General features: G+C 38.9%; 1 protein-coding gene across 2 annotated transcripts in view; it reads right to left on the bottom strand.

The window, feature by feature from the left end:
• Ptprt (protein tyrosine phosphatase, receptor type, T) overlaps nt 1-25,353 on the bottom strand; it is a 775,250-nt gene that overhangs the window by 99,127 nt on the left and 650,770 nt on the right. For both annotated transcript variants that reach the window (XM_013518366.1, XM_005392501.2), the window contains one exon: nt 23,395-23,543. In XM_013518366.1, coding sequence (XP_013373820.1) covers nt 23,395-23,543 — 149 coding nt within the window. The remainder of the gene's footprint in view (nt 1-23,394; nt 23,544-25,353) is intronic.

Here is a 25,353-nt window from a genome sequence, read left to right as displayed (position 1 = left end):
AACCAGTTAGTGTCCTCTCCCAAACTGTCAGCACAGGCAGCAGGAATCCTGCTGCAGACTTCTCCGGAGCTCCACCACATCCTGTACTGTCAGGGGAAGAATGGCTTCCAATGAGTCTCTGCAGGTATTGTGCAAGGTCCTCCTGGTTTACAGCTTCCAAGCGGCTCTCGTGACCCCAGTCCTATTATTCTCTTTAAAATAAAAAAAAACCTATTGTTTAATTTTTGCCTATCAGAGAAAATGTTTGAAAATAATTAACCTGAAAAATGATGAACTCTGACCGGTAGAAAATGCCCCATAAATAGACAATAAAATATGTTCCTATAGAATTTTATAAACTGATGATAAAATATGGTACAGATATTGGTTTTCAAGGGATGAGTTCCTAGTGGGTGTACCATTTATCTGAAGAGAATGAAACATGTTAAAGCAAGAAGAGTGGGGTCACTGAATATTGGAAAGATTAATATCATTATGAGTTTACTTGCTATCACCAGTAAGAAGTTCCAAACACACCTGTGGCTTAAACAGAACATGCAAAAGCACTTGAAGGAACATGTCGTAGAAGTTATGTTATTTAAATCAAAAATAATAGAGTAAATTCAAATATTTTGATATTTTTGCAAGCATGAAGGAATGATATGGGGTGGCATTTGAGAGGAATTTCTGTGAAAGGATTGTTGAGATTATATGAGAAAGCGTAGGCTTATAGACAAAGGAACTGATTGAGGCTGTAGGCACAAGAAGTTGCAGATGAATCCTGAGGTCATTTCAGTAACTCACAGAGCCACAACCAGCATAAATAACACTAAGCATTGGAAGACAACCAGCATAAATAACACTAAGCATTGGAAGATCCATGTTGACTCACCTGTCCTACCCAAGGCCTTTGCTTAAAGGAAAACCTGGATTATAGATGAAGAACTTATTCTCAGAGTGAGAACCCCAGCAGCTGGGATGGCTTTCAACTTGGGTAATCTTCTGTCTGAAAATTCTGGCGTGATTAAGTGTTTTATTAGTCCATAGTAGTTATAAGAATAATGGGTCTCGTTTAGCATATTCATACGTGCATATATCATATACTGAATATCTGGAGTGTGTAAAGAGTCCATATAATGAGGGAGGTAGTCATTTCAAGTAGAAAATCTGAGGGACTCACATGGTTTTCTCTGAAGACCAGAAAGTGGTCAGACGGGTATAAACTTTGGACATAAATAGACCTGAGTGAGAAACTTTATACAACCACTTACTGGTAGTGGGACTTTGGATGAATTATTTAACTTCTCTGAACCAGTTTCTGTAAAAGTTCATGGCTAATATCTCTGAAACTGAAGACAGGGGAAATCAAACAGTACGACATAATTGTGAGAAGCCTACCATATCAGAATTCAGCACCACAGGAGGAAGAGAGAGGATCATCTCTCTCCATCACCAGGATCCTCATAACTGCTGTCCTTCTCTTTCCTGGCGACAGCTGAACGAGCAACACCATAAGTGCCAGAATTCCCTCTTGCTTCTCTGTGTTCTATCTCCTTCATGTGGCATGAGAATATTTTTTAGACATCCAAAGATGAGCATATCACCTCTTCTTGCAATGTTTATTGGCTAATTGCTATCATTCAGCAACATTTTACATCTTTAATATTTAATATAATTTCAAGGCTATGACTAGTCTGGCTCTCATATCTCTCACCTGCCCCACTGCCAGTTTCTCTGTCTTCAGTCCATGAGGCTTCTCCTCATCACTGTCTCCCTGCCTGCCTGAGAGCTTTACATGATGTGTTAATCTTTTGGAACAGTTAATCTATACAAGCTTCCAAGGCAAACAGATGCCTATTCATCCTTCAGGACTCATTTTAAAAGTCATTTCCTCCTACAGAGAGGACATAATGATTGTTGGGGGAAGAAACATCAAAAATGTTGTTACCTTTGTGTGAGGAGGGGGCAGAGAATGGCCAGGAATAGGTATGAGGAACCTCAGAGTTTTGGATTGTACACATATATTTAGATGCTGAACTCATGAATGGAAAGCTTAAGATTTGTGCATTTCTTTGTATGTAAAGTTTATGCCAATGGGAAAACTAGAATATTGGGCCTGCATCAGTGATATATACAGGTCAGTATTGGAAGGAAAAAAAATTTTACTGATATCTGAAATTCTCGAGATACACAAAACTCAATGAATTAAAGGATAGATAGATGAGAAGACAGATGACAAAGTCAGTATGGCAAAATGTTAATAGTAGAATCCTAGGTGGTGAGCAGTCATTAAACATAATATTTTCACTTTTCTAAATAATGATACCAAGAAAGACATTCCTGTCTGCCTCCACCCCATGTGAGGGTCCCATGTTACACATATCACCTTCGTGAATTATAGTATATCTCTCTGGATATAATTTCTTCTTCCTGAACTGTAATAGTGACCAAATAAGTAATAGTGAAATGACTGAAAGTCAGTATTCTTTACTATACGGTAAATGCCACAAAGTCAGGAACCATATCTGTGTGTCTATCAGTGCATCTCCAGGATCTTGTAATTGCTCAGCAAATACTCACTTGTTTGGCAGGTACCTAAGGCTCTGCAATATTAATCCTATACCATGTTGATAAGCATAGCAAGCACCTGTCTGTTTTTCAGGTCCATCTCTCATACCTTCCAGTCTCTATGGTGAGAGAAACATGAGCTCTATTTTCTGCTTCATTTCTATTAGCCGTGGTAAGAATGGGGAGGTTGATAAGTCACATTTGCCTGAAATGCATTTTGTTTCTTTAGATGGGCTTCTGGTGTTTTTAATTACACCTGGATCCAATATACTTGTCTTAGAGCAAAAGCTGCTGGCTTCAGCGCAGCTCTTTCTTGACTGGACAAGATTTGGAGTTTGTTTCTGGCTCCAGAGTTATGCACACGCTAAAAACAATCCAATCAGCATTTTGTGTCTTATATTTATCACCACTCTTTAGGTCCCACATTCTCCTAGAAGGATGTAAGATGGAAGGGAAAAACTTAAATGCCTTACACTGAAAATACAGGCTGGTTTTATTTTCCATCATTCATCAAAGTTGTAATAAGATAAAGGCATGTAAAATAGTTACAGAGTAATGCTGAGTTAAACTAGAAAACCTCAATAGGTTTTACAATCCCCAGCCTGACAGGTAAGTTTGTCTTTCATTGATAGGTAGAAGGAGAAAATGAAACGACTAACCTTGCCTGGAAGGAAATATTTAAATGTGGAATAGCTACTTAAAATGAGTTTGTAGTTGCATGAGGCATAATGTAGAAGCTTTCTTTTTTCCATCTTCAACAAGTGCCCTGAGTACTTAGGCCTAGTTTGTGGCTGTAAAAAAACCCCCACACAGACATAGTTAAGGAGTTACAAGACCTGAGTTTTCAGCCTGGTTTAACTGCTAAATTATCTCACACAATTTCCTTCACCTCTGTAGACTTATAGTTAAGGAGCTAAATTAGATAAATGCTTCTCAAACTTTACTTTGTATGTCTGAGACACTTTATAATGAAGATTCTGATTCAGTGGATCTGGACCGATGGCCAAGGGTCTGCGTTTGTACCAATCCCTAGGTGATAGTTCATGGGTCATTCCTTGAGTAACAAGGGATTAGTAGATATCTAAGAGAACCTCAGGTAATAAACATATGTTTTTCCATAAAAGGCCTCAGAGCTGCCCATAAAATAGAAAGCACTTTTGGTTTTGCTTTTCGTGAATGAATGAGTAGCTCAGCTTGGTATTACCAAAAAATAAAATGCAAGCAACCAAAGATGATGGCTTTTACTTGGGTAAGAACTAATGAAAAGATTAGAAACTAATAAAGCAGTGTATCAATGTTGAGATTCAACTTGACACATTCTCAGCTGCCAAATTACAGAAGCTGATCACTGAATGGCGACCTACTTTGTTTTACAGTGTGGACCCCAAATTCTTGCGCTGAATGAGATTATCAGGGAACATAATAAATATACATGACTTGACTCCATACACTGGACATATATTTAACAGCTTTAGATCTGGGTCAGAGATGTTTAATAACCACCATTATAATCATTTTATGGGTTCAAGACTGATGAGTGGCCAGAAAGGGAAAGTTTGGCTCAACTTCTGATTGAAAACATCTTCCAAGCCTTCTTGCCAGTCTCTCAAAAATCCCAGGGGCTCCTCATGATGCTGAAGGTGTGTGGGTCACAAGGGAATAACAGCTATCAGTAAATAGCCTCTAACACTTGTCCTTGTGGGATGTCAAACTCTGAGGTTCCCTGACAGCTGCAGTGAGAAGTCCAGACTAGTTCTCACTATCTTTGTCTATTGAGATGCATCAGAAGAATGAAAGTTAATTCCTGGCTGTATTATTTATTAACTAAAAGACTTTGGGCCAACTATTATAACATCTCTACACCCCACCATGTATTATTTATCAATTTTTTTTTTAGAGACAGGGTCTCACTATATAGTCCAGGCTGGCCTTGAATACACTATGTAGCCCCAGCTGTCCTTGAACTTATGGCAGTCCTCCTGCCTCAGCCTCCTGAGTGCTGGGACTATAGGCATGTGCCACCATGCCCAGCCTTATTTATCAATTTTTGCATGCAAGCTATCTCCAAACATCTATTTCACAGCTTCTGTAGGTCAGAAGTTGGAATGCAGCTTAGACACGTCTAGATGATAGTCTTTCAAGAGATTGCACTCAAACTGTCAGCTATGACAGTCATCTCATCTGAAGACCCAACTCAGAACCTCTGATCCCAAGTTCATACCTGCGAGTTTTGGCAGATTAATTTTCTTATGGTATATTAGATAATAGGCACCTGTTCCTTGCTGATATCTTATTGGCTGAAAATCTTTCCCAGTTTCTTGACAAGTGGGGCATCTCTAGGCAACAACTCTCAGGGCACCTGACTTCCCACAGAGCAAGGGAACTGAGCCAAGACAGAAGCCAATCTTTCTATAACCGAATTTTGAAAGTGACATCTTATCTTTTTATCATATTCCTTCATTAGAAGGTAGTTACTAGATCTAATCTGCCCTCACAGGAAGGGGATTATACAAGGCTGTGGAATAAGAGGTAGAGATCACTGGGGCCATCTCAGAGGCTGCCAATCACAAAACCTAATATCATTCTTCAATGTTTTTGTGAAAACTCAAAGAGATAAAGTCAGTGAAGAAACACAGGCTTTACAGAAACACACACACGTGACAGAAGATTATAATAATTCATTCTAAAAGGTCTAATCAAAATCTTCTTGGTAACCTTGCACAGTTTTGCCAAGTATTCTGAGCCATTCACTTAATGAAATTTTTTAATTCATGAAAGGTTCTAAACTACCCTCTCTACATGTTTCTGGAGTTTTCCAGCATCTGTATTTCACAGAAAATGACTGTTTAATTTTCCTTATGACATGAATTGCCATTGATAGCAATCTTTAATCATTAAAGAGTTAACAATACACTTTGAATGGCTTTAATCAGATAAAAATTAATTCCTTAAGTAAATGAATTGGCCACATAATTGACAGTCAATTCCAGTAATAAAACACTAATTAAGTGATTCTGTTAAGTAAAAAGTATAATGTGGTAGATTTGTGAAACAATGGCCTAACTAATAAATTTTCATGCTAAATAAATGTCTTGGAATGGTGACTAAACACTTGCCACATCTAGGATCAGTTGAAAAAGGTGCTTTTAGAAAACAATGATGGAAGTGACTGTGCCAGCTGACATCCTTAACAACATTACACTGGGCTCTTTGCCAAGCAGAGCCGAGGGAATGAGTCTAAAGAAGGTAAATGTACTAGGTTTTGGAGGGATAGGGAAATTGTCATGATCATAGCAGAGTGACTGTTTTAAAAGAGGACTTGAATAGTCCACTACAGCCAAATTAGAGGAAAATCAGAACACAATGGCTAAGAGGAGGGAGGATTCAATGCCAGATCTTCCTACACTAAGATTAGAGTCAGCACCATGAGAGCTCCCAAAAGCTATTACTCAAGGAGGGATTCCTGCAGTATGTATTTGACCATGAATAAGGAGACAGAAGATTAATGGGCTTCCTTTGTGTCCCAGGTTTCCATGGCAGTGGGATTGAGCCCATATAGGTACAGAGTCTGTTATTCATTAGAAGCATCTTGGGCTGAACCCATTTACAATGTTGCTTTCTGGGAGGATTCAAAGAAGTCCCTATTTCTCATGAGCTCCATGGGTTTGAATCACTAAGTCTTGTCTGGTCAAGAACAGTGAGTACTTTTCACCAGTTAAACTTTTCTCCCAGGACCTCTGCAGCTGGAATTGGGTCTTGGATTCCTCGCCTTTCCTCCAACATGTCAGGCACATTCTTTCTCAGGGGCCTTTAAAGCAGGACACTCTTAATGCCATGGCTTATATCTCTTATCTTTTAAAGTCTTTGTTCAAGTTTCATCTTCTGCAAAGCTGAAACTCTCCCCCAGTTAAGATGCTTATTCCTACTCAGCCTGTCCCATTATTGCAGAATACTTACCACTTTCTATCATACCATATAATTTACTAATACTTCAATGTTCAATGCTTATTTTCTATCTCTCTTTGTTCTTCCTATTACCAGTAGAATGTGAGCTATAGAAAGAAAGAAAATTTAAAATTTTGCTTTATTCGCTGATATATCTCAAGAGCTATAGCACAAACTAGGTGCTCAAGAAACCTTGTTGAATGAATTAATGCATGAATGAATGGCAGTGACATTCTGAGATTAGTGATGCAATAGACTCTGAAGAGAGTAATGCAGTCTTAGAAATAAACACAGTAAGGAATAGCCCATATTCTGGGATTTAAAGACATCGCTGTCCATGTAGGCCATTCTCTCAGTGGCTTCGGAAGTGGCTGAATATTTCTCATTATTTGGGAGAAAGTAAATTATAGTAGAGGATGATAAGCAGAAAAAGATTAGGATTGAATTCCAGCTCTGCCACTTAGTAGCTTTATGGCACTGATGAAGTTACATAATCTCTTTGAACCTCTTTACACTTTTGAAAGACTTCTAGTAATAATTACCATCACACAAGTTATGAGGAATAAATAATATAACAACCATATCTCATAGAATGTTTGGGTCCACACTTAGGGCTCAATGACATGTTAGTTTCTTTTACATTTCGCTTTAAAGATAATGAAGCAAATCCCTTAGTACATACAATGAGTTGACTTTTCAGATCATGAGAGACTTTGCGATGACCCGTACGGGGATAAAACCGCACATGGAGAAGCTGTGATTCAGGAAGATTAAAAGTTAGAAGCTTACAGACCTTTACAGGAGAGAGGGAAGGTCTCAAGATGAGGGGCAGCAGGTCCACAAAGTGGTTCTAAAGAGTAATCCCAAGGATGCACTGATGCCTTTAGAACTAATGATCAGGATAAAGATACTAGGATTAGGACCAAGCGATGGAGTTGAAAAGTGAGCCCTCTGTACTTCTCCCTGACTAGTGCAATGGTTTTCCTTTTTTCACATGGGATTAAAATTTAAGAGGAAAATCTCCCTGTATGCTGGCCCTTATTTCTCCAGTGGTACATTAGACAAATTGATTGGATACTGAATAGTTAAAAGTGAACTATTTGGCTCCATCTTGACTACAATAGTAACAAATGATTCATTCAACAAATACTGATCAATCATCTCTCCTACACCAGGCGTGACCCTAATCTCCAGAGACACAGTGGTGGCCAAAACAAAAGTGGCCTGTACACAGTGACTTTACAGTCTAGCAAAGGAGATCGGCATTTTAAAAAGCTACTTAAATCAATAAGCATTTACACACATGGTATTTTTGATACGTGCTAAAAGGAACAAGAATATCGTACTATGAGAAAAAATAAGTGGCAATTATTTCAATTGGATATTTAGGAACCTTTAAAAGGTGATATTGGGCTGGGGATTTAACTCAGCAGCACAGTGCCGGCCTGGCAAGCGCAAGGTCATGAGTTCGATTCTCGGTACCGGTTAAAAAAAAAAAAACAAAAAAAAAAAATAAAACCAAAAAACTCGTTAAAAGGTGATATTTAATCATAAACCAAAAGAATAAATAGTGGCTAAACCATGAAAGATGGGGGAAACGTTCTGGAAGAAGGGAAGAGAATTGTGGAAGCCTTTATGTTAGAAAATATTTAATGTTTTCAAAGAACAACAACAACAAAAAGGTCAATATGACTGGACTATACTGAGGAAACCAGACAGTGGGCAGAAATGAGAATAAACACATGAACAGAAGTCAAACATTTTGGTCTCTGTGGCCCACGAGGTACATTTTAACTTCATTCTAAAGGCAACAAGGAGCCAGTAACAGGTTTTTGATCGGGCAGTGACAGGATGAGATTTGCATTTTTAAATTGTAGAACAGGCTAGGCAAGCAGTTATTTTATAAGCAAAGCATAACAATGACATTGAGTTATTAGGTAAACCTCAATTTGAAAGGAGAGTGACAGGGCAGAATGAGATTTACAGAGTAAATGACTGGGGACCAGATTTGCAAGTGGATATGTTTGACAGAGCACAGCTGGCTGAAGACTCAGTGGATGACCACTTGGGTTTTCACTGCAGTAGAAACAGAAGTGACTCTGCTAGCTTGGAATGACTCTTACTTTCTGAGTCTCTGTCACATCTGTAGATCAGAGGGAATTTCATCTAGCGTAGATCAAAACACTGAAGATGAAAAGGGGTTTTCACCTTGGAAAAACTGAATTGGCCCAATGAGAGACTAACTGAATTAAGACACTCATTTTAAAATCAAACATGGTCAAATATTTCCAGGTATCAACCTTCAAAAAATGGGCTGATCAAAAAAATGTGAAGCAAGTCAGGAGATCTAATCGATACTTTAGACTGAAAATCAGTTCCGAGAATGAAATACTGTAGTGTAAGTCTCTCTACCACCACTTTATTTCAAAGGATAAGCAACATCAATTGGATTGTAATGACTGTTAATTCTGTAAAGCAGACCTGTGTGTATATGTGTGTAGATTTGGATGTGTACGTGTGGAGTAAAATTTCCATATGCACCAGTATCCTGTGCTGAGTCATTTTCCTACAAGTCTGATATATGCAGAAAAATATTTTCTTTTATCAACTTCACTTCAACACATTTGTCTCACTATCCACAGGATGACCTTTCTCAATTAAATGCAAACTTTCCCCTCCACTTCTTAAAAATCTGTGTTAGCTACTTGTGGAAAACTCTCTAGTATTCAGTACCTTCAAGACACAGTCCATGACTGTCTCTTCGAGGTGATCTCCTACCATTTAACCCCATGGAACTAACATTCCCAATACAACAGGAAGGACAGACCATTCATAATTACAAGTCCAACAGAAGAGCTTCTTGGGAAAAGTGTTAAAGGTTGCTTGACTTCCGAGAGCCAGCAGTATAGACAGAGATACAAATACATGCTTTCTACCCTCCCTCTACATTCTAAAGTTTTAAGAAAAAATTATCATTATTGATGTCTTTTTGATTATGTACATAAAATAATATATTTCTATTTGTAAGGAATTGTATAAGAAAGTAAAATCTCTTTTCAGATTTGGGAAATCTTCAGAGACTCTGCCAAATGATGTACTAGTAAAAGCACAATGATCATTAATTGCAGTGGAAACTGATGATTTGAAAAATATTCCTATTCGTTATTGACTGCATTAACAGATAGACTTTCTCTGTAACTCTCTGTCACTGTATATGTATTTTCTCTAAGATGACAACTATAGAGTTCTTCTGTTTTGGTACACATATTTATCTATTTATCTATTTCTCCTGTAGAAAGATGGAGACTGTTCCTCCGTGTCCTTCAATTTAGGTGAGTTTGTAGCTGCTTTTAAGAATTATAGGCAGAAGAAATGATGCTGGAAAATACCTGACATAGTTTTGTAGGAGATTGGCACTCCTTGTGGCCTTCTTGAATACTCTCTGGGGAAAGCCAGGCATCATGCAAAACATATGATTACTGTGAGTCTGCCATGCTACAAGGAAGCCTAAGTTAGATACAGAGAGAAAGAACAACTCCATCTTCCACCAGATGCTCTAGTCATTTTGATCCAGGGGTCATATGTGCAGCTCAAAGGTTCATTTGAGCATTTCATCCCTAGCAGATGGTACCTAAGGATGGAAAACAACAGCAAGAACAACAACAATGATAACAACAGCAGCAACAACAGCAACAACAATAACAAACTAAAGTCCCAGACATAAAGCCCTAGGGAAACTGTCCCAGCCATTTCCAGCCACTTAAATTATCCCAGCCAAGGCTCCTCATTTTCAAGTAGAAACAAGCTTCCCATGTTGTATGCTGTCCAAACCCCTGGCCCGCAGAACTGTGAGAAAAGTACAGTGATTCTTCTTTCATGTTATTAAATTTTGAGGTGATATATTACACCAAAACAAAGAGCAATTACTTGTTTCTCTTTTCCCATTTTGATTAACTGCAACCCCTCATCCTTTAAAATCCAATTCAACTAAGATGATTTCTTTGACCATCCTGAAGTAGCCCAAGGAAACTATTTCTGTTTCCTGCTGATAGTCTATCATTTCATCTTGACCTCTTTTCGCCTATAAAATCAACCTGGTCCAGATATCTTCCATTTAACCTAGCAAGTAGGTTTCACTAACTAGGAAAATATCTTGGTTCTCAAATAATGGTACAATGAAGCCAGCTTTCCATGATCATGCAGATAGGTGCAATGTTACAGGTATCTCTTGTCTCACAGAACCTTTTTAGTTAAGGCACATTTCCATGGCTACTTTTAAGGCCATCCAGCCAGTAGAGAAGCACAATCTATTGTTACATCTGCTTCCTTTCTTTACTACTTTTCTTTCTTCTTCCACTGGCAATGCCAGATAGTACCTCAGCTGAGACTTTGCTTATACTTGTATATGGTCTAAAGACCACAGTTGATATCCTGTCCTGCTCAGATGATTGGAGGAGTAATTGCATCACATTCCTCAACCAGCAAATGATTGACTTCCTGAGGTTCTTTTGAGTAGCAAATCCTACTTCTGCAGAAGCCATAAAAGGGGAATTGTAGAATGCCTTTGTATTGGCTTCTCGGGGGTTAGTTGCAGGGAAAGAAGGGAGGCTAAAGTGAAGTTGCATCTGACTGGGGAGGGAACATTGTTTGATTCCTGTCTCTTCCTGCATCCAATTCTGGATGCTGAAAACACAGCAACTATGTGTGATGGCAGCTGTATCAAAATTGCTAAATATTCTTTTTCATTTTGTCTGTAGATACAGAATTTCTATGTCTGAGTCCTATTTATCTATCCATCCATTCATCTATCTACCCACAAGAAGTGTTTTTTTTTTTGTTTGTTTTGTTGGTTTTTTTTTTTTGGTTTTTCTCCGGTACTGGGACACAAGCAGTGTTTTGAGAATATATTCTGTGCCACAAATTGTGCTACAGGCTGAGAACGCAGTAGCAATGAAACATAAATTGTCCTCCCCTCTCGCAGCTTGCCATATAGCAGAAGAGTGATAAATAAGCACATTTGGAAATAAGCACATTTGGAAACTGAAGCCAGTGCTGAAAGAAAAAGAAGAAATACAATTCTATGGGAGTATCTTAAACAAGGTAAATCAATCTGATACAGAAAAAATGTCATGAAAGGAATAAACACAACTGAGTTCTGAAGGAGTCGATTAGAGGCCCATGGTCTAGATCATGTGGTGGCAAAGCATTCCTGTAAAGGGTCAGTGAGTAGCTAATTTAAGCATTGTGAGCTAGATGGTCCCTGTTCCACTTAGCTGTACCAACGTAGCACAAAAGCAACCATAGAAATATGCAGACAATAAGCATGGCCATGACCCAATACAATTTTATTTACATCAACAGACATAGTGGCTGGATTTGGCCTACAATCTGCAGTTTGCCAAACCTTGTTCTAGTCAGAACAAAAGCATGTACAGAACTCCAGTGGTACAAGGAGGATGGAAAAGTTAAGTATTGAGAGAAGAATACATTATGGCTGGAGTTCACAGAGAAAAGGGCTTTCAGATGTGCAAGCCTGGAATATGCAAGCAGGGCAAAACCTGATGTAATGTCAGGATGGGGCTTTGGTCTTTAGCTTAAGACTTACCTTGAAATGCTCTGTCTGTTGTGAAAAAAATGGATGAGAGAATAACAGAATTGAATGTGATAATTATTTAGAGGTTGTGGATCTTATTGGGGTTAGAGAGCAAGATGTCTTGGACAGGGATGGAGGTAGTGACTATGGAGAAAAGCCCATGGGCTCTAGATATACTGAAGATGCAGAATAATAAAAACTTGGTGTTGAAGTGGATGTAGAAGGTATGAGAGAGGACTATGCCATAATTGATCTATGCTATATCTTGTTATTAAGAGGAATTGAAATTTTATTTCATTCCAGCTTCTATATAATTAGGGAGTCAACTCGGATGGCTGGGAAGGTAAAAAAGAGATGAATCACATGGTTAATGGGCCCGGATGGCTTCTCCTCACCAGATGCCATTCTCTTGCCAGCTTTTGCATATACCTGCAGTGCGTGTACCACGCCACAGCTCTGTTATCTGCTCCCTATCACATGGCTTTTGTAGTAGAATTGCAATTTCCTGTTTGTACCATTGACAATTGTCATTTTGTTAGATTCTCCTGCTCTCTTGACATCTATTTGCTCTGGAGGCCAGTACGGGTTTGGGATGTATTCAGTATTTGGTGGTGTGGGCCGCTGGTCTCTCCACCAAGTCAAAAGCACCCCCACTGAGAGTGAGCCAGTGCTAAGTAACTGAACACCGTGACTTCTTCCTTTACAAATATGCGGACCACCCAGAGATCAAAGGAGATGATAATGCAGTGAACAGGTAAGAGTGTGCTCATCTTGCTCTTCACTTTTTTCTTCCATTTTCTGACATACTATCTTTAAAGCATGGTGACAGTTAACCCCATGGCTCTTTCACTGACTTTCTAAGATCAACTGCTATTGTACAGGTACTGCCATAGGTAAGTCTTGGTTCAAAGTTTTGGACCTTTCACTGACTTGCTAAATGGCCTGGGGAATGTGTTTCCCCTCTGTGGGTCTCAGTTTTCTTATTCATGGCAACATCTTCAATCTCCTTGTGCACAAAAAGTGACAAACAATTCTATCTGCAGACCAAGCTCACCTGCTGAGCTCCAGGCCCACAGATCCACCTGCCTGCAGGACATCACTTCTATGACTCAATATTACCTCTAACCCAACTGTGAGATTCAGACTCCCCCTCACCAGCTTCTTGTTCTCATTATCTCAGTATCATCACCGCCCACCCAGAGTGAGTATCAGCAGAAAAGATGAGACTTGGGACTAAGGTCTAACTCCCTTTAATTGTAAGAGGTTGGAAACACATGGAGGAACCAATAAAGAAGTATGAGAAGAAGTGGCTGTGGAGGTAGTTGAAATACAAGGGCAGTAAAAGTCAAGCGAAGAAAGTATTTCAAGAGGGAGCATTAGCTGATAGTCAATCATATAAAAGAAATCCTGGTTCAAACACAGGCTTGGATTCTAGGTAGGTGTACCGCCTTCAGCAAGTTACTTAAATTCTCTGAGCCTCAATTCCCTTAACCCGCATCACAGAGTTGTTGAGAATATTAAGTGAAACGAGGCATGTAAAGTGCTTTGTCCAGTAATTACTCACAAAACTGTTAGCTAGTAGAGTTTTCTGTTTTTAACTTATTGAGGCTGTAGCTTTGAGCTGAGAAAAAAGTCTCTAATCTTGGTTTATTCTGCTACCTAGCAACTACATATTTACATTTTCAGCATCTCTTCTTTATCCCTGATTACTTTAACAAGCACTTTCTAAGTGCCCGGCTATAATTCAGGACCACCTGTGAGGTAGAGAGAATAATTTATTTTCTTCTCAGGATATAGTGGCCCAGCATAAATTGTCTAAAGCAACTTCAGCTTTGTAGCTTCAAAGAGGTTCCTTTGTAGAGATATTGAGAAGGGATAGTGGACAAAATTACAATGAAATGAAGGACTAGGGTTGTTAAAACCTTCTCTCTACTTATCTGCAATGGAAAGATGAATCTATCCAGCTCAAAGAGCATGTGAGGCCAGATTCCAACAGAACATAAGGACATCTAGCACTAGGATCACTCTAATTTTCAAATAGGTTAACCTTCTTGGACAGTGAACGTAAGTTGGCCACAGATGAGAGAGGCCATTTCTAGCAGGGCCCAGCTACAGTTCCAACCTTGTCTCTGGCCATCTGCTCTCAGCAAAGAGGGCCTGGACACCAAACACACTTCTGTGAACCCACCATGCTCCTTATATTTCCAAGCTGTCACCTCTTCCCTTGGGACAAGTCTTCTCTTTCATTCCCCTAAAATAAAATTCCATCTCCTTATATAGTATCCTCTTCCTCACATTAGGCAGAATAATTCCTTGCTGAATCTCTGGTAAGTGTTCCTGGGCCACTGTACATGCCTTTTCTCTATCACTTATCACATTTATTGAAACTAATCCATTTACAAGTCTCCTCGTAAAGAAGAGTAATACCCTTCAAGATAGAAACTGTGTCTTATTTATCTTCACAATCCCTCCAGTACTTCCCATATAGTCAGTATTCAATGAATATTTAAAGAAACACCTCAGCTACTCCTGTAATGAAGAGATGACAGTTTAAGAAGGTTCTAGGAGTGGAGAAATAAGATTGGAGATCTATAAAAATTACTGGGAGACACATTTCTATTGACTATACAGTATATGGAACAGGTCTAGAATGGTCATGGTCCCAAAACTATATCTGGATCTGTGAGTGACTCAGCGTATGACCTTGAGAAAACCTTCTGGCATTTAATTCTTCATCTTGAAGAAGAGGAGATGGGGTCAGTTTAAAAACATAGTAATTTTTAATTTTGACTATGTTTATTATAACTATTATATCGCTTTTAGAGTTTAATATTCTTGCCAAAATTTGTCTTCATTTACCTCCTTAGCATGTGTAATGAACCATTTGTCTACTTTCTCAAGGCTACCTAAATTTCCATTTTGCACTTCCAAGGAGTAAACAATTCCAGTCAACTTCAGATGGCCACAAATTTAATCAGTGTGTCCTTTAATGTGTCAGTTAAGTGGATGATTGAAAGACGTTCAATAATCCCTGTAAAATATTCAATAAAACTGGAGGAGGTAGGCATGTAACATTCAATTCTTCTCCTAGATGCAATTTAATCCTAGAACAACCAGAAAATGTAATTGTTCCTGTAAACAGAATTTTTGTAATTTCTTTTTCGGTCATCCCTCTGAAGGATGCTCTAGTGAGCTCTTGGTTTCATCGTGTGACTCATCACTGCTTCTCTTTGGAAATTTCCACTCCTTGCACTCTGATTCTTAGATTGTCCATTGTTCAAGCAATATGAGAAAATTCCAGAGATAGTTGAGGGTGGGCCCTTGTGCAGGGCCTTATATCTAATGTCAGGCTTCAGCAACCTTCAAGTCCAGCACCACTAATGACAGTGGTGCACCTGCCCTGGGAAACAGTGTAGTTAGATGGTTCCTCTCCCAGAGTGCCCTTAGGTGGTGCTAATGCTCTGAGAACATCTACCTTGAGTACATAAATTAATATATATGGGCTTAAGTTTCCTTATCTAAGTTTCCTTATTTTCAGTTTCCTTATCTTAAATAGGAATAATAACATCTATCTTACAGAAGACAGTATAGAAGAATAGTCTTGGCTATGGGCTTAAGGGAATCAGACACACCTGGGTTTGAGGTCAAGCTCTTCCATTAAACCATGAAGCCTCAGGCAAGTTCCTTTCTATTTTTAAGCCTCAGTTTCCTCACCTTTATATCATCAGGTATAATTGCAACACTAACTTAATTCTCCCAACATACTAATGAGTTAAGGATGCGCACAAAACACCCTATGGAAATGGCTGTACCATTAATGTTCAGTTGGTGATACTAGTATTATAAATATTAACAACCATCATTTTATTTTGAGACTCCAAACTGGGAGGAATAAATAATGTCTTTAGATGAAAATCAGAAATAAGAATATCTCAGTAAACTTAGATCTAATAAGAAGAAATAGCATAGATGCAAAGTTAAATCATTCACTTGTTCCCCTAAAGTCACCTTCATGGGGGCTGAATAAGGCACCCTTGGTTGGGCACCATGGAATCCACATTAAGCAGGTGTGTGACGGACTTTTGGGTACTGATTCAAATAAAGGCAGGGTGTTCTGAATCCATGTTGGGAAATCAGAGTGAGGTTGATGGCCGTTCTCTGAACTGCTAGAGACTTGGCTTGGTGGAGATGGTCATGGTTATCTTGAAAACCACACACTCCATTGTCACTGACCAAATGGAACCAGAATGGCCAATTGGGATTTGGAACAGACGAGAAAACAGAAATGTACTCTGAAGAAGGCTGACAGTTGATGTGCTTAGCCAGAGGGAAGGGCCAGAGTACACAGGTGGCCTCAAGGAGACAAATAGGGATGGAAGTGAGTGCTGCTGGAGGATAAAGACTGTTAACATTCTCCTATGCGACACCAGAGGGCAGACAAATGCCAGCAGATGGTTACTGACCAATACACGCTCATGTGTAAAAACAGAATCAAATGAGTCAAAGTTACAGGGAACAGATTTCAGCTGGATAGATGATAGACTTCACTATAAGAAGAGTTGGAACCAGAAGTGGGCTTGGAACCTAATGATCTTCGTGTGAATTCCCATTCATTCATTCATTCATTTGTTCATGCATTCAAACAGACAGGCAATGAGTGTCTGATGGGCTTGAGAGGATAAGGGGTGGAGTACGTATTGAGCATTAGCTCAGGAAGCCATGCTTAGGGTTTTAGCCTTTACCTTGGGGAAAAATTATGTCATTTATAAAATCAGGATAGGAATTCTATTTAACATCAGGATAAAAATTCTTTTGAGGATTAGAGACATAAATGAACAGTGGGTATCAAAATGACAGGTTCAGAGAAGGTCTACTAGAAAGGTAGAAATTCTCAACATCACACATCATAAAGTCAATGCTTTCCCAAGAAAAGATTAAGACCCATTTCTTTAGCTGGTGCATTACCTACCTGGGAGGGTGAAGAAAACTTCCCAAGGAGTTTATCACAACCCCAGTCAACCCCCGCTACATTTTGAAAAGACTAGATCTGTTTTCCCTAGTTTAATTGCTTTTGTTACATAACATGTTCCTAAAATAATCAAGCTACATTTTGCCTAGTGCTTCCTTCTGCCTACCCCATCTCTGCTGATCTGTCCTGTGAAGAATCAAGCTTAGACATTACCTGCGCCAAGAGAAACTGGCTCATGAGATCTGTGTGCTGAAGGACAGGGAGGGTGCACTCTAATCATCAGTAGCAAATATCTCCTCTAAGGTTAATGTATGCTGCCTACTAGGTATATTTTGGTAATAAAGTCAGGGGAAAAGTGACTTCCTTTGCAGGTTGCTCTTACACAAAATAGTAAAACAAAGAGGCTCTTTGTTGGATCTCTCCCTTCCTTCTCTGAATTGTGAGCTCTCTGTAGGCAGGAGCCATTCCTTTTCCATGTCTTTCCATCTGACCAGGTATTTGTCCACCAGAGGAATGCCTAAAGATGGACCAGTTGTCTACAGGCCCACTTAACTAGAAGGTTCTTGGAGGGGCAATATCCATAGAGCCTGTCTGTGGAAGCATCCTCTGGAAAGTTTGGATGAACAGAGGAAACAGGAAGAGGCACTATCTTCCCAGCCAGAGGGGCCATTTTATGCTGACATCTTTGTTTCCTTCAGCAGCCTTGATGGTGAAATGATTGCTAAAGTTTAGAGGAAAGACCAAAAGTGCCTGGCTTTGAAAGGATATCTGTTTTGGAATCCAGGCCTCTTTATTCTTCACATAACTTCAGGAAGATGTTTTCATATCTTACAGCATCAGTTCATTCAAATGTCAATTAGATCAGATAGTGATTACAGTCTTAGATTTACAGTGAGGTTGGACTGAGGTGCCATATTTGAGATCTTTCTCACAGAACCTGCAGCCTTATGAGAACCTGACTGGATCCACAGCAGCACCCAGTTCAAGGCCTCTGTGGAGGACAGAGCTGTAGTAACAGCTTCTGCCCATATGGTGGAAAAGCCACCTGATCGATCAGTGGGAGTTGATGCTCTCTCTCTCTTCCGATCCTCCTTATCCTCATTCAGTGAAACTGGTGAGCAACAGACTACCAATCACTGCACAGGAGGAGGAGCACTGGCTTCAGGGTCATCTAATCCCACCTCTTCTCCTTCTACCTTGCATGACTTTGGACTTACTTGCTTCAGTTTTTGGAAATTCAGTGTCTTTACTGTATTTTTTTATTTTTATTTTTTTTTTTAAGACAGGGTCTTGCTCTGTACTCCAGGCTGGCCTTGAACTCACTGTGTAGCCCAGGTAGGCCTTGAACTCATGGCAATCCTCCTGCCTGAGCCTCAGTGCTGGGATTGTAGGTGTGTGGAATTTACATAAAGCACAAAATCTAGCACATAGTAGGTGGTTATAATAAAATTTACCAATTATCTCCCTCTTTAGGCTTTTGTTAATAGAAACATCAGAGCCAAATTGGAATTTAGAAGTTCCCAGCCTGCATATTTTGATTCAATTATTATATAATAAAATTGTGCAATTACATTTTAACGTATCCTTTTCTCAATCTTGCTGTTTTTATTTTCCCAATTCTTATTGTTTATTTACCTTTCATTTTATTACAAGTGCTTTTATTGAGGATTTCCTCAAAGTCTTTGCAGAACTAGGTGGATAGACTCTGATTTCAGGAAAAATGGGTCTTTAAGACTTGTCATATGCCTGGGGAAGCTGGATCTTGATGACTGCTTGAACCCCAGTTCCCTTATTGGTAGAACGAAGGTAATAATAAACCTACAAATTACCTTATGGCCCCAGAATAAGAACCTATCCTGAGTAGTTTGTAGAAGGACTTTACAAATTGTGAAAACTTACAAACATAAATGTTTGTATTATACATAAACTATGCCCCAAACTTTTTAAGAACCCCTCTCTTTTCTTGATCCTACAACTCATACACAGGACCAGGCAGGTACAGAGTTCTGAGAAGATGGTCATGGAATTGCACGTCCAATGTCTCTGCCATGCCTCTTCTCCTGACTAAGCAGAAGACCTGAAAGTATATGCTGATCCTTAGAAATGAGTTGTCTTTGCCCATCAGATATGGGAAGATTCAACAGAATAAAAGCACAAAAATGAATACAGAATTAGCTAATGAAACACAAAGAACATGTGAGTCTGCCAAATGCTGTAGGAAAAGGGTAGACCTCCAAGCCCCAAGGTCACAGGAATTCAACAGGAATTTTTTGATACGTTTTTGTTTGGATTGAAAATGAAGAATGAGAAGATGACGTATGAATCCAAGAGATAAAGAAGAAGACTTAAGTATGGATATGTAAACAGAGCACCAGTAGAAAGACTCAGAAAACAATCCCAGCGAGCAAAATATCACAGAAAAAGAATAACAAGTATACAGGGCAGTAAGATCAAAATCAGATTACTTAATAAAAGCTAGTGTTTAAATGGAAAACAATGTACATTGTTTATCCTTGAAATGTGACACGCAGTGCTTTTTTTTAGAATGCCAAAGCACTCCACAGCAATAGCCCATATCTGACAAAGCCCCGTCACCCTTGAATCCCAGAGGTCATTGTTTCTATACAATAATGGGAGGCTTGATTTAATAGATGTCACTGAATTTCGCAGTCACATGGAATCGAAAGCCCCAGAAAATAAACCTATATAGGAAAAGGCAGAATTTGAATTAGGCAAGGACCCACCTATTCAATAATGAAATAATTGCTCAAGGCACGTTCTTCTGTAATCTTTTTTGAAGTGACAACTATTTTGGGGCCCTACTTCTCTCTCTGCTGCCTCAAAATTTGCACATAATCTCAGGGCCTCTTAAAGACGCCAATTTGGAAGCCAGACAGTCACTTCCTTAATGTCACAAAAATAGATTCAATTTTATACACATCAGGGTGATTTCAGAAGCAATCTCTACATCTTCGGTGTAAGCATTACTTACATTTTTTCCCCCTTCAAATCTAATCCAAGTCATTCCATAAGGCATTTTAAAAGGTACCTGATACATTTTAGGGCATTCAAAAAGAAAAAGATCCCCAGAGTGTGTTTATAGCTGCAGCCTGAAGATATCAGATATACAGAAAGAGCGCTAAAATATACTGTGATTCAAAGAAATGCAAAATTTTACAATAACTGAGAATAATAAGTCAAATAAAAGTTCTGTGCCCTTTAAAAAGTTGTATCATTAAAATGAATGCATATGTAAATATATGTGTGTTTATATGTCTCTGTATTTACACACAGACACGTACACATGTCTATGTGTTTATACATCTGTATGTACATGTTTGTGTATGTCTATGTATGTTATAAACACACACATATGCACATATACAATCATTTGCATCTGGCTTTTAAAATATCTAATTACATTCCATTGGATATTATTCCTCTTCCATTCTAGTTAGCAAATCTGTCTTGTTCATTTTCATCTTAAGGGTCTATATTTTGGGCCTTGATGAAAAATGTGGTGACATTTCCTTTTGAAGCCCAAGATATCAGAGTTGCTCCGGTTGTTTTCATGTGTGATCAGAAGGCTTGAGACCAAATATTTCTGCTTTTAGGATCATAATGATTGCCATGTATCTTTGACTATAACTTTTTGGCATTCAAAGTTCTCCTAAGACATATTTATAAAAGGAAAAAAGTATTCCCAAGAGGCTGGCCTGTACAAGAAAGGTTTGGCATGCACAGGTACTACTTGGCTAGTATTTTCAATCAACTCTTCCTGCAAATGAACTTCTCTATCCTGGGATCTAAAGGAGGAGAGCCAGTGACTATGCAGGGCTACCAAAGGCCCTGAGGGCTCAGGATAGTTCTCTGTTCAAAGAGTAGCCAAGGCCATTTCCTGAGTGTCTTCTCCCTCTGGCCTATATCACCACCCCCTTTCCTGGCTCTGGGAAATGCATGGATTTCCGTGATTCAATTATTGAGACAGAATCCTTCAGAATAGAATGGCTACATAGTCAAGCAGGCCACAGATTTTTCTCTGATTGCCAAGAAAAAGTTAAATATTACTCCCCCAAATAATCAGTAGACTTTGTCTTTATCCCATTTCCTATCTTCCCACCTAAGAATACCCACCAGAGCAAGTTTTTATACTTATCAAGAACAGTTTATATATTACATATAGAAAATTTTTATATATTGAGAAAAGTTTTGTGTTTTAGTTTTACATTGAAAAGCAGTCAGATCTGCTTCAGCCTCAAAGAGTGCATTTATGTAAAATTAAATGAATGCTCCCAGATAACTGCACTTTTTTCTCTAAATGGGAAATAGGTTAAAAGCCATTACCCAATCTTAAGGAGTTCTCAAACTGAGCAACAGAATAATGGGCAAAGCAGATATCATGTGTCTATTGACATAGTGCAAAGGGAAATATACAACATTATCTTTGTGATATTTTTGTCAAATTGTTTAACCCGAATATAATCATGATGGGAAAAATATCAGACAAGTCTGGGTTGTGAACCATCCTATGGAACAACTAATGGCCCTAGATTTTGAAGAAAAAAAAAAAAGTCAGTCAGTATCCTGAAAAAAAGTGAAGTTTACATTTTTGGCTGTTTTGTATAAAAGGAGATAAAGAGACAAGAAAACCAAACATGAGCACCTTGGTTTGAATCCTGAATTACAGTACAGAAACCGTGCAGCAACCTTTGGGGGATATTGAAGGAATTGGGCTGTGGACTGCAGTATCAGATATCATTAAATCTAGGTTGCATTTCTTGGGTAAGATATTAATTCTATTGTGGCTGTGTTGAAGAGTTGTCCTAGTTCTTTGGGAACACACGCTGAATTCGCAGGAGGTAGAATGTCAAATATCTGCAACTTAACCTCTAAATGGTTCATAAGATTGTGTATACAGTGAGAAAAAGAGGAAAAGTGTATGTGTTGCAAAATGTTAACTGGTGAATACAGGTGAAGGATACGCAAGTATTCAGTTTTCTTTTTCTCAGCTTTCTTGGAGGTTTAAACTAATCTCTCTTCCCAAAGATAGTCCATGAACATTTGAAAATAACCTCCCTTAAATGCCTGTATTCTTAGCTGGTATAGCTGGAGGATTTATCTGAATGACTACAAAACTGTCAGTCCTTTTCCTCCTTCTCAACTCTAAGGAGATTTTGACTCTATAGATAAGGGTGGAGCCCAGATATATGTATTTTGAAAACTTCTCAAATGGGTTCTGTGTTGCATGTGAGCTTAGGAATCACGGGCCTGAGTTATTCTTAGACCCTGGAACTGGGGTCAGGAATGAGTTGTATGTCTCTGTGAAGTTGAACCAAACATACTCAGTTCTGGATACGTTACCTATGATGGGAAGAATAATGCTAAATATCTCACAGGACTACAGCAAGAACAACATCAAAGATAGTGTCTGCAGTGTAGAAGGCGGCAAACAAATGTTTCCTGTTTTTCTTCATCTCATAGATCCACGTCATCCTAGATGGACCACACACAGTAGTTTTTATGAAATGCCATTTCTTCCATTTGCAATTTACATAATGTATGAAGGAAATTTGTCTGTGATCATATTCTTTTAGATTTCCTGCATTCCACAGTTTGAAAGCTGGAAAAGCTGTCTTGAGTCTGACCATTAACTTAGCCTTACAGTTTACCAGCCTCTGAGTTCTCCTTTGGATGAAGTCATAAACCCTGATATTAGCTTGGAATATACTATCTACACAAAGTAGGTAGGATTCCAAGACTGGTAATGTTGACTAAATGTTGTGTGGAATGTTGGCTGTGGCTTGGAGCTGGCCAAGGCTTGGAAGGTATGGTTTTCAATCTGCACATGTAATTCATCAGCCGCAAGACTTTGGCAAGGTTATTCCTCTGAGCCTCAGTTTCCCAAGCACTCAAAATAGAGATAGTAATAATTCATGACTCATCCATCTCCCATGATATATGTGAAACAGTTTTGCACAAGTGAGTCACAAATTATTATTATCTCCATTTTGAGTGCAGCATATTTTTCTCCTTAAGGGCATACTCCTTCTTTTAATAAAATTGCTTTCTAAACTCTATTATTAGTTTTAACCTATTTCTCTTTGAGCCACAAGCAGTTAGAATGACTTGCTCCCATTTTTATCTGCTTAAACACCCCCTTTTCACCTTTGGATTGGTTGCCCCAAGGCTCAGCCAGGGAGAACCTGCATTCTGGACCATCCCATGGAAGCATCCCAACCCTTTACCTTCCAGCACCTGACCACTGTGAAGGTCCCACAGCACAGGTGTCAAGGTCAAGCTGGAGCAAAGCTATCTCTTCCCCTTAGTTGACTCAACTTACTAAATCCATTAGCATCCTGGGAACTAGAGGAGAAGCCTTCATCGTTGCGGCTGGAGCTGAGCTTGGTGGTGGGTTTGTCAGCTGAGGCCACAGGTCCCATCTCCCTTTGGGCTCCACTCTGTGTCTCCTTCTGCTTCTTGGCCAGCTTCCTTTGGGACATGTGCAAGGGAAAAAAATCACAGTCAGATGGTGCCAGTTGCATTAAATCATTGGGAAGATTGATTACTCCCCTTCCAACTCCTCATCCTCAATCCCCACACTTCGTTAATTCTCCAGGAGTAGTTCACAAGCCCTCCAATGTCAGGATAGAGTAAACCCAAATCTTCTTGAAACCATTGATGGAGTCCTTTCACTAGGAACTGTGAGACTCATGGTGCCTCATTCCCAATATAGGGATATTCTGTACTTGAGATTAAAACAGGAAATTGATGAGATGTTACGATGTTTCTCCAACTCTCCTTTCAAAGGAAGGAAGCATTGAGGCTAGTCCTTCTGTTCTCATGTCTCTGAATACAATGGAAAATAGAGTCCAATTATTACCAATTAAAAATAGAGTCCAATAATTTACCAATTATTGGTAAAATGAAGTAGGGGCTGGTGGTTAGCGGTGGGGTGGTGGTAGAGGTTAGTCTTATAGCTCAAAGGGGAAAAGCTAAAGCTGAACTTGATGTATAGATAGCTGTTTCCATGAGAATCATACATCCTCAGACCCAGATGGTCACTTATAATAACAGTGAAGAATACTAGTTCTCAAACTTTGGCATAGATTTGAATCAGTTGAAGAGTTAAAAAAGCATCCACATGCCCAGGATCATGGAAGTAGAACTGGTGATTTTGACACCAACCAATGAGGTTAAAATTATCAGCTTTGGCATCAGACAGATGTGGGTTCATGCCCTACCTCTGTTGTCTGCCAGCTGTATGACCTGGTGAAAGGTCATTAATCTCTCTAGGTTCTCAAATCTTTTTGTGTACACTCTGGTAAATAATAGGACCAACTGCATAGGTTTGTGAGAATTAAGGATAATACATGAAATACAGAGCACAGTGCCTGTCAATGAATAAACATTCAACACATGTCAATTACTATTCTTGTTATTAGACCATTGCCAAGTGATCCAACTACATTCTAATGCATGAACTCCCTCTTCAGTGGCCCTAAAGTAGAGTCTTGCCTTTCCCTGAATTATATCAAGGTGTAGAGACTTTGATTGCTCTTCAGGGAACTGAAAGGTTAAAGAGTTCTTCTTTTATGGATTTGAAATCTCCTTCCCTTAAATTTTAACTCATAGATCTTAGATATTTCATTAGAGATATAACAATAGGAGTAACATTTCTTGCACCTAATATGTTTTCAAATGTTTCTAAAAAGCAAACATGAGCCCTCTGGGTTTTCCCAACATATATCCATCTGAATACTCATTTTATGTTCCTATCACAAAGAAATACAGGTTAAATATTACATATCTTGAGGATAAATTTTCTTCAGGTTTCTTGTTTCATTCTTCACAGGTCCTGGCTTCTAATTCAATCTTGGCTATTTCTAGCTCAACACAGAAAGGATTGATGTCCCAGGGAGGACATCAATGCAATTGAAGGAATAATTTTCTTAATTTGAACCTATCTAATGATAAAATAGGCCATTCAAGAGGTAATAAACTTCTTGCCAGAGGAGTTATTTAAAAAAGGATAAACCTAAACACAGAAGTATTTTAGAGTTTATCTATGACCAATTCCAGTTTGATAACATCCTCTTTAAAACACGAGTCCTATGACAGAGGTACAGACTGCACAGAAGGCCAAATGGCATGCTCACATGAGGATGATTTCAATCCTATTATAAAAGGAATATTTATAAAAAGACTAGTGAGGGGCTGGGGATTTAGCTCAGCGGCAAAAGCGCCTGCCTGGCAAGCGCAAGGTCGTGAGTTCGGTTCCCGGTACCGGAGAAAAACCAAA

Source organism: Chinchilla lanigera, unplaced genomic scaffold (assembly GCF_000276665.1).
Source record: "Chinchilla lanigera isolate Chin_1 unplaced genomic scaffold, ChiLan1.0 scaffold00044, whole genome shotgun sequence".
NCBI lineage: Eukaryota > Metazoa > Chordata > Mammalia > Rodentia > Chinchillidae > Chinchilla > Chinchilla lanigera.
Note: the sequence above shows the minus strand (reverse complement) of the source record. Positions and strands in the feature narration are given on the sequence as shown.